Source organism: Pocillopora damicornis, chromosome 6 (assembly GCF_964200805.1).
Source record: "Pocillopora damicornis chromosome 6, jaPocDami1.2, whole genome shotgun sequence".
In the NCBI taxonomy this organism is placed as follows: domain Eukaryota; kingdom Metazoa; phylum Cnidaria; class Anthozoa; order Scleractinia; family Pocilloporidae; genus Pocillopora; species Pocillopora damicornis.
In genome coordinates this window covers 10,405,001-10,415,000 of record NC_142675.1, presented here as the reverse complement: position 1 = coordinate 10,415,000, position 10,000 = coordinate 10,405,001, and the positions used below count along the sequence as shown (strand labels likewise).

At 38.1% G+C, this 10,000-nt stretch overlaps 1 protein-coding gene across 2 annotated transcripts in view; it reads left to right on the top strand.

The window, feature by feature from the left end:
- Positions 1–377: 377 nt before the first annotated feature.
- Positions 378–10,000, top strand: part of LOC113687128 (scavenger receptor cysteine-rich type 1 protein M130) — a 26,232-nt gene continuing 16,609 nt past the window's right edge. For both annotated transcript variants that reach the window (XR_016187483.1, XM_089208958.1), the window contains exons 1-8: positions 378–616; positions 1,727–1,774; positions 2,215–2,523; positions 2,852–3,157; positions 3,678–3,986; positions 4,955–5,260; positions 5,867–6,175; positions 6,620–6,925. Coding sequence is in view for 1 of the 2 variants with exons in the window: in XM_089208958.1 (XP_089065084.1) it covers positions 562–616; positions 1,727–1,774; positions 2,215–2,523; positions 2,852–3,157; positions 3,678–3,986; positions 4,955–5,260; positions 5,867–6,175; positions 6,620–6,925 (1,948 nt within the window). In the remaining variant the exon portion in view is untranslated. The remainder of the gene's footprint in view (positions 617–1,726; positions 1,775–2,214; positions 2,524–2,851; positions 3,158–3,677; positions 3,987–4,954; positions 5,261–5,866; positions 6,176–6,619; positions 6,926–10,000) is intronic.

Sequence of the window (10,000 nt, the reverse complement as noted above, 5' to 3'; positions counted from 1 at the left end):
AAAAAACCTCCAGTATTCAGAGTATTCAATGTTTGTTGAGAAATGCCAAGCGATTCGACGGATCATTCTGGTTATGAAGCTAACGATTTTCCCGAGCTTTTCAGTGAATTCAAAATAATTGTAGACACGGGATTCTCTGCTTAAAACCTTTCTTGTTTGTTTTTCGTCCACCGGAAATTCGACCATAAATTTGCTTGATATTTCGAGACGAGCCTCATTGGAAATTCTCTGAAAATTTCAGACCGTCGAACGTTTAGTCCGTGAAAGCGAGTTCCTTGGCACTTAGCCATAGCCACTGCGTGTTAGATGCTTTTCAGTTCAGTGCTCTTCTCCCCAACATGCCGTAACCCATACCAAGTTACACAATTTGAATCGTTAGTCAACCATTACTAATGAATTTACTGATAAACATTATCGAGCGATAACTGAACTCGAACTCGAGAAAGAAAGCATCTATAGCTAAGGGATGGTGAATTATGTATTTTCCCTTCGCTTAAAGCACTTACATATTTGCTTGTCTTGTGCTTCCTTATTTTCAATCTTCGTAGTAGGACTTCAAGCATGTGGTGGATAAGCTATTATCGACTCTATCGGATTCTTCTGTTGCAGTTGTCGGGTACGTATCCATATAACTTATTTCACAGTACAAAATGCATTTCTACTCGGTTGAGGATCGATTTTATCCATTATGTTAGGCATAATCTGCCTATTTCTTTGATTTGGTAAGCAAAATAGCTTAATTAGTGCTAGGAATATTTCTCTAAGGTTTGATAAGTGCTAAAAATATTTCACTAAGGTTTCGCATGGTTGTTTAAAATTCCACGGCAGGACAACAGCTGAGAGCAGCCATCATTGAAATTTGTGCTATGACCTACCTGATGTTCCTAAATAAATTAAATATCTGTCGGAAAAATACGTTACAGCAAATCATTTAAACTTTTACCCAGAACTCATAAACTCGATTTCTTATTAAATCAAGGCTCAGTGACGACATTCGCAAGGCGCTCCTCGCTTCGCTCACTCGGTTCAAAGCGCTAAACCTTCTATGATGATAAAGAATCCTTTGTGCTTTTTTGAAATATGAGGACCTAGCAAATCAATAGTTCACTTTCCAGTTTTAAATAGGTTACTAAGCTATCGTTGCTTGTGCCTTCTCTTTAGGGCTCTAATCCTTTTACATCCCAAGATTACTTAAAGCGTAATATTTAGGTCCACTTCACAGACAGGAAGCTATTCTAATCGATGGTATTTTTGGCTATGTCTACATAAAGCTCAGCTGTCTGTAATTGACAAACGATTAACCGTGTGTTATAGTTTTTGAGGGGATTTGGAACGCACGCTGATGTGACAGATGTATTTGATGCGATTGGTGTGGTGTGTTGATATTTGGCTTGATTACGAAAGAATAAATGATGATCGGTATGAGCAAAAAGCGACGGTGGAAACGAACACACAAAAGTTTCCTTGTGGTGCTGGTCGATATCTTTTAACTTGAGTGACTTTGATTATTGAGATAGATCGATCTGCCCGCAAATGGCGCGAAACTAAAATTTATATATGTGTGCACGATATGCATTTACGTGAGGAAACATATATGTTAATTATGCTCAGAGTGACGGTTAACACGTTTAAATTCTACAGCAGTCTAAAAGGAAGTTATTTGTTATGAAATATAATCATTTCGATACTCACTCATTTTTTACCTTTCGATTGACTGGACTTTTAGGAATTCTACTGCGAAAATGGACAAACAGTGCTCTTGGTAATATAAACGGTAAGTTGCCCTTTGCTCATATGAGTTGTAGCAATAACTTTTCGTGAAATGCATAAAAGTATCATATCTTTCTTTTCTTGCTGTCAATAACGACACAAAACAAAAAGAGTAATCAGAGCTGAGGAATATCTCTGATTTTTGGGGTCAATTTCTAGAGTGACGATGTATATTCGAGTTCGTATTGCTGTACATTCATACAGAAAAGGTCAAAGTAAAATGATCATATTTGCATGAGGCGACTATTTTGAAATCAATCTGCGGAACTGAGGTCATGTTTACAACTGGTTGTTTCGCAACGAAGTGACAAGCGTTTTGTTGGTTACTTGGGTAAACTTTCTAATTCACGTTATTTTCCCATTCATGATTGTCATGTGCTCAATCGTTTTCTTTTTTTATATTTGATTGTTTCATAGGTTTTCTTGCTTTTTTCTACCTTGCAGTCAGGCTAGTCGAAGGAAATTCGCCCAATAGAGGTCGTGTTGAAATCTTGCACAACGGTGTCTGGGGAACAATTTGTCATGATTATTGGGAAATGCCGGATGCTAATGTACTCTGCCGCCAGTTGGGTTTCGAAGGTGCCCTTGTAGCACTCCGTTCTGCTGCTTATGGAAAGGGAACTGGAGAGATATGGTTGGACGACGTTGATTGTAAAGGAAATGAGCCCTCAATTTTCCAGTGTGGACACAAGGGATGGGGAATTCGGAACTGTGATCATAGCCAAGATGCTAGTGTGATTTGCATTCCAATTGGTAATTTGTTAAAACTAGATGTTATAGGAATTAATGTGAGTGCCAAATATCTCTTGCCTTCGTTAAACCAGGATGCAATACCAAAGTTCGGTGCAATATAGATTTCTCACAAAAAACGTTTTGTTCATTTGTTTGTTGAACTCCTTTGGTAAGTTCTCAGTCATACGTTTATTGAATTTCTTCGGTTAGTTCTCCAGTAGAATTGTTGTGTTATTGGACAGACATGTGACAAAAGACAAGTAAAAACCAACGCGAAACAAAAAAATATATTTCCACTTTGTTTTTAAATATTTTTGCAGATCTGATCTAATTTTTTTGTTTCCAACAGTTCGTTTGAGTGAAGGAGTGTTCTCCCACAAAGGTTTAGTTCAAGTTTACCACAGCAGAACGTGGGGCTGGATCTGTAATCAGGGTTGGGATAAACAAGATGCCGACGTGGTTTGTAGAGAGTTAGGTTTCACAAAGGCTTCTATGGTTTACGGCAGTTTAAAAGATAAAGGTGGTGTTATATGGATGAAAAATATTCAGTGCATTGGCAATGAAACGTCACTCGTCTTATGTGACCATGAAGACTGGAAGAAACATAGCTGCACAAATGGTCAACTCGCAGGTGTGGAGTGCAGCGTACCTGAAGGTAGGAGTATCGTATCCAAAGAATAACAAATAACATAATTATGGTATGGCTTTGAGGTTTTTTCACTTGCACCTTGATCAATGATCAAATTTGATCAAAGTTTAGTCTTGCAGCATACTTCTCCTCTAAAAAAGTATCGAAAATATCCATAAAATCCTTAAGGTACCTTTTTGCAATTTTTAAAGAAAATTCCACAAATGTAGCAGCTCTCTTTTTTTTATCCTGTTCGGAAAAAATTTATTTCACAGATTTGGAGGTGTGCCCTGGCTTGTAAATTCGATACTTTAACCAACTTAATCCGTTTTTATGGCAAAGGGTGTAAACAATGCAAGTGAACAGAATCATAAACTCTAACGAAAAGCGATGGCTAATTCCTTGTAGTGTTCACAACATTCGAACAGATCCGTTAGGCTTAGCAACAAATTCTTTTCAAACCAACAAAGATCAAATGACATGAAGGGTTTCAACTTTCATATGAAGTAACTGTGGCATCTGAAAGGTAAACATTTAATATCCCCAGTAAGGTTAGTTGGCGGGACTGCCTCATATGAAGGTCGTGTGGAAGTATCCTATGATGGCAGCTGGGGAACAATTTGTCATGATTACTGGGAACTGCCAGAAGCCTCTGTTTTCTGCGGTCAGCTGGGATTCGAAGGAGCGCTACTTGCTCTTCGTTCTGCTGCTTTTGGAGAAGGGTCAGGGATCATATGGATGGATGATGTCCACTGTGCTGGAAACGAAACAGCGATAACGCAGTGTAAGCATAGGGGATGGAGAGTGACAGATTGTGATCACAGCAAAGACGCCGGTGTGATCTGCACACCGAAAGGTAAGTACACTCTAACCCTTGATATTAATAATTTTTACCTCGATTGAGCGATCCTGCTTACCCTTGACGGAGTCACAACTGCCTCTTGGTATCATCTTCCTCTATATTGATTCAATGCAAGTTTCAGCAAGTTTTTTTTGTTGTTGTTGTTGCTGTTTTTTTTTTTTGGTTTTTAGAAATTGTACGAGGTTCTTTTTTATAGCGTTTGATCCCTGTAGAACCTTTATTAAGTGGTCAACCGGTATCGAGCGGTGACCTCGCCATACCCCGTGAGTGACACTTAATACAGGTTCGACTGTAACAAACCAAGAAAGGACCAGAAAAAACCGTGCGAATTCATTGCATCTGGTAACAACTTATAATGTAAACAGAGCTGTTACTGTTGCGTCACGTCTACTCTGTCCATAAAATCTTTGTTTCTAGGTATGGAGAGGTTGTTAATAACCGCGGGTGATATATTTACGTTTAAAGATGCCTTAAGCCCATAGCTAATTCTTGCGTAAGCAATCTTGGAAAAGGGAGCCTTGGCCTACCTCACTCGATCGTTGCAGAATTTGGCTGTTTAATGCTCTTGTGATGTAATTTCAAAGACACGTTTAATGATGCGTACCACAATGATAAATGAAGGTACCAGTTGCAAAAAAGAAACTAAAAAAAAGGAAAGGAGAAGACCAACAACAAAAAAATAGACATCGCTAACAAACACCACGAAATTCTCCTTTTGGTCTTATACGGAGAGCTAGATCGCACTCAAGTCAAAATGTTTCTGTGCGAAAGAAGGGACCCTTCTTAAAGGTCTAAAATTGCAATTTTCATGCCTGGGCCGAGTTCTTCAAGGGGCGGGTAATGCTAACGGATAAATGGCTATCAAGTTGATGATTTTTAACAAAGTGTACTGCTCTAACCACGTTATCCCCCCTTGGAACATCGGGGGCCTTAAGTGAAATTATGCAATTATTTTCCAACAGTTCGTGTAGGTGGAGAAATCAATGCTACCCAAGGTCTGGTTCAGGTTTATCATAACAAGGCATGGGGATGGATTTGTAATCAGCTGTGGGACGACACGGATGCAAACGTGGTTTGTAAGGGGTTGGGGTATGAAAATGCTACACTTTTGTACAGTAACCCGGTTGATAAAGGCGGAATGATTTGGATGAATCACGTACAGTGCGATGGAAGCGAAAGATCTTTAGTCTCGTGTACACATAATGGATGGAAAGATCACAGCTGTGCAAAAGGTCAACTTGCTGGTGTGGTTTGCAGTATTCCAAAAGGTCTACATCAACTTTTAACTCCAAATATTATCAGTTTTTAATTTACGGGCTAGCGCACTCTAACGTTCTATCAAAAATTCTGCAATCTGATTGGCTACGCGACTCGCTATCTATTCTGTGATAGATAGTAGGTAAAGCGAGCTTGCAGCTATAATCTGATGATAAGATTAGTAACTCCCGATTTTCCTTGCGATTTTTTATCATGCAACAGTTTGGGTCGACAATAGTGCCTTATGTTGTGGTGTAGTTGAAGTAGTAATCTAACATGGCAAATTAAGGTTTTTGTGATCGGTAACTATGAAATGGTGCATAGCAGTACGGTAAAATGTTGGCTCTGGTTAATTTGTATTTGTAAGCGGACTTTTAATTTGTAAGATACAAAGTAAGAGTTGAGTTGACTCTTACTGCAAGATGCCTTTTTACATAGAATCTGTTACAAAGTGTTTTATTAAAATTCATTCGAGATTTCTGCAACCGCACTCAACCCAACTCCAAAGGTATTTGAATAAGTTTGAAAACTGAATTTTGGTTCAAGTAACCATAACATTTGAAGGAAAACTATTTATTGTTAAATTTATTGACAATTGGTTAATCTTTTCTTAACAGTAAGGCTTGTTAATGGAACAGCACCTTACAATGGTCGTGCAGAAATATTCTACAATGGAGAATGGGGTACAATTTGTCATGATTATTGGGACAATCCAGAAACAAATGTCTTCTGTCGTCAGCTCGGATTTGAAGGGGCAATTACAGGACTTCGCTCTGCTGCTTTTGGAAAAGGCTCTGGAATGATATGGATGGATGACATCAACTGCACCGGACAGGAGACTGCAATATCTCAGTGTGTACACAGAGGATGGAGAGTAACAGACTGTAAACACAACCAAGATGCTAGTGTGATCTGCATCCCAAAAGGTGAAATGATCATAAAAAAAATCATGTAATATTATTATTGCAGACCTTAATGGCTATAGGAAGAACGCTTACTCCTTGTGCTCTGTCGTTAATGGATAAAATTTTGTAATTTTCTTTCTCTGTAGTGGCAGTTTTGAGACCGTTTGACAAGGTGCGAATCGTCTTTGAAGATTATAAATAGCACTTGTCACCTTTCCATAAGCTCTTTGCCTCTTCCTTAGGCTAACTTTGTCCTGACTTTAAACATTTTCACATAAATCGCGTATGAGGTATAGAGGTAGCCATCTAGTCACTTTACTCGTATTCTTTAAAGTTCATCCTCCATAGATCCACAGATATTTTTCATATATGACCCCTAAATACTTTAAAGACGCATTCGCTTGGAAAATATACACTCCTATAACTTGGCTTACGAACGACTAACACCGATCTTTTTGCTATTAGTTCGCCTAGGTGGAGATAAATATTTAGGCGAGGGTCTGGTTCAAGTTTATCACGAAAAGACATGGGGCTGGATATGCAGTGAAAAATGGAATAAACAGAATGCTGATGTGCTTTGTCGAGAGTTAGGATACACAAATGCTTCTTCATCATACAGCAGTTCCGCAAACACGGTTGGTGAGGTGTGGATGAATAATGTGCAGTGTCAGGGAACTGAAAGATCGTTACTTTTCTGTGCCCATGATGGTCGGAAATCTCATAGCTGTACAAACGGTCGAGTGGCAGGCGTATTTTGTGTTGTTCCTGAAGGTAAGCGAATTTTGTAATCAGACAATTTCCAAACAAATTTCACCGACAGAAATCGATAAAATGAATTTAAGAGTGTGTCCACGAGAGCATCAGACAGTCGTGCTACATGCTATTCCACCGATTTCAATGAAACCTTGCTAGTTTAAAGGCTCTAGCCTAAATTTCACACAGACAGAATGGTCTCTGTTTTGGTCATTTCCAGGGGGAGATTGACCACCCCTAGTTTTTTCTGGTTTTCCAAGAAAATCGCTTGAAAATAGGTTGAATGTATGAGGCTCTCACTGCGATGGTATTCGGCCGAATACTTTGAGAGTTTGCATATATATATTGTTACATCCTTAATAAATATAAGACGCAAGTAGCAGTCAATTTGAATGACAGCTTATCAATCAACAGAGGCAAATAAATGACTGTGTTTTCAGACTATTCGATTCATCCAAATATTTGATAATTTTGGGGTCAAATATCTCTCCTTGCCTGAAAGCTGCAACACTAATCTTAATTCCTCTTTATAATCCATCATTTCATCTCTGAATAAGTTCGAAAAAATATTTGGGCAGTGGCGTATTTTTGTTTTGGATGCCTTTTAAATCTGAGACCGTGACAAGCTTCTATTAACCACACCTGTCACGCAATTCTGGCTCTAAGCTGTCACTTGAGAAATAAACCTATATTTCATAGCTTGTTATACATGGTTATTGATTAGGAGGCTATGAAATGTAAACAACTTCTCTTTGTAGGAAGGATAATTAAATGTTAAGAGAGAGGCATGTTGACGAAATGTTGATGGGAGAATCGTAGGGTTTCTTTCTTCTGTCGTTTAATACTTTGGAGATTTGTTAAAATCGGGAAATATGGCTTTTGTGCGGCACAAAACCTTAATTTTAAAACTGGTCTATGATTTGATTGTTTACTATCATTATTGCACACTTCACAATTAGGAAACTGCAACAGGAGAGGAGATTTTAAGTCACATGTCGCGTGCTGGATGACGAGAAACTCTTCCCCTTCGTTTGAAAGGAAATATCAATAGTTCCATCAAATTCATAAACTACGCTATCTTTCCAGAAAATAAAACTGGAAGATGTCGTTTCCACTTTCCACCATGAAGAAATACCACGCTTCAGAAACAGCCTTTGTAGCGTGACTGCGTGACCTTTCTCCAAAAGTACAAAAACTTTGTTTACCTTTCTTTTTTTTTTAAGGTAACATTTCTAGAAATTTCTTAAGCCTTCTGTTATCTTATTTGCGTTCTGCTGACAGCAAATATCATCTTTATCTGCCATTATTTTCGCTGAATGTCATGGCCTTTCCTGCGTGTACGAACATAACACCCTTTCGAGTTTCATTGCGTTTTGTCTGGTTTAAATTTGTAGGTCTGGCTCAAACAGGGCAAGCAATACGGGTTCCTATGTTTCTCTTTTTTCTTTATTTGCATTTTTCTTTTCTTTCTTGCATTATCATAGATGAATGTCCTTTTTAATTCCTCAGCGCGTTCTCTCAGATTTGGAAGAAGGCTATGAAAAGTCAATGTTGACCAGAACTAAACCCTTTCTACAACTTATTGTTTCAAAGACCCCTAAAATTTATAACTTTTTTTCGAAAGAGAATGCGTTTTTGTTTGCTATTTATTGCAATTTATTGCAATTTATTGCAATTTATTGCGACAATATAATTTGGGAAAATACGAGAAAGCAACACTATTTTGGTTTTACGCACGAGAAATTCACTTTCAGCTTTTTTAGCCTGACGCTTAATTCATTCGCTGCCCGCCAAAAGCACCTTAACAAAGGCAAACAGGAAGTCAAGCTGGAAAAAGAATCTTCCTTTGACGAGATCAAGAGTAAAATAAGCAAAGGCTTGCCATTCTGTAGAGGTTGGCTACGGTTTAGGTCAGACCTCATGAAAAAATTCTGATGAACAATCCCTTGTTAGCCGGGTGGACTTTCGATAGGCCCTTTGCAAAACAAAAAAAGCAGCCGCCTTTTCTAAGAAAGCAAAGAGTTATCTCCTAGACATGTGCTGGACAGGGGAGAAAACTAGCAAGAAGGCAACCGCCTCTGATGTGGTTTCCCAAATAAAGAGTTTCAGAGCAGACACGGGCCAGAAATGTCTGAGACTAACTAAGCGGCCATATTTGCTGATTTTAGCAAAACTCCAAAGTAATAAACGACAGAAGAAAGAAACACTACGATTTTCAGATCAATATTTCTCATACATGCTTCTCTCTAAACGTAAAATTTTCCATTTTAACAGAAAATCTCGAAACTTATTTACATTTCTTAGCCTTATAGACCAATCATCTTGTATGAAGAGCTATAAAATAAAGGTTTATTTGCTTTGCGTGACAGGTGTAGTTGAGAGAAGCTTGTAAAAAATCATTAAAATGTATGTTATCGGCAGTTTGAGCAATTCCTTACCATTTATTTACACGATCTTATTGAATTTATCCGACTAACTTCTTACTTCACAGAAAAAGTAGCCCGTTTTCTCACTATGTGCCACACAAAATCGCGATTTTGGACTTTCGATTCAGCGCGATTTAATCCAACTTCAAAGTTGGATAAAATGCGCCGATTTGACGGTCGAAAATGTGCACATACACACGCATTTTACGTCTAATTTTTTTTGTTTCGCATTCTACGTCTAATCTACAGCTTATTTAACATAATATCCTTTTACCTTTCATGTTGCTCTTTCGAGGAAGAGGGCTATATTCCTGAAATTGTTGCATCGTTCACTTAAAAGCAAAATAAAAAGTTAGGATAGTCAATGCCTCCTGATCATGCTCTTGCAAAGCGTATTCCGAGGTTTTTGATTTCAGATTTCATGATTTAATGAATCATGGTATTTTTTAAATTATTGTTTTAGGTGGTAAGGTCTAGTATCAGCAAAGGGCATAACCCATCACTGCGGATGTGCAATAGAGCAAAGTGTGGTGTTAGAATATTTCTTTACTGATTTAAAAGAAGCTGTGTAAGAGTCAAAACCACAACAAGAAAACCACAACTTTCACTGAAATTTTTATACAAGCCAAATTTACATTTAAACTTCTCTAGAGGCTACCATGCCTTG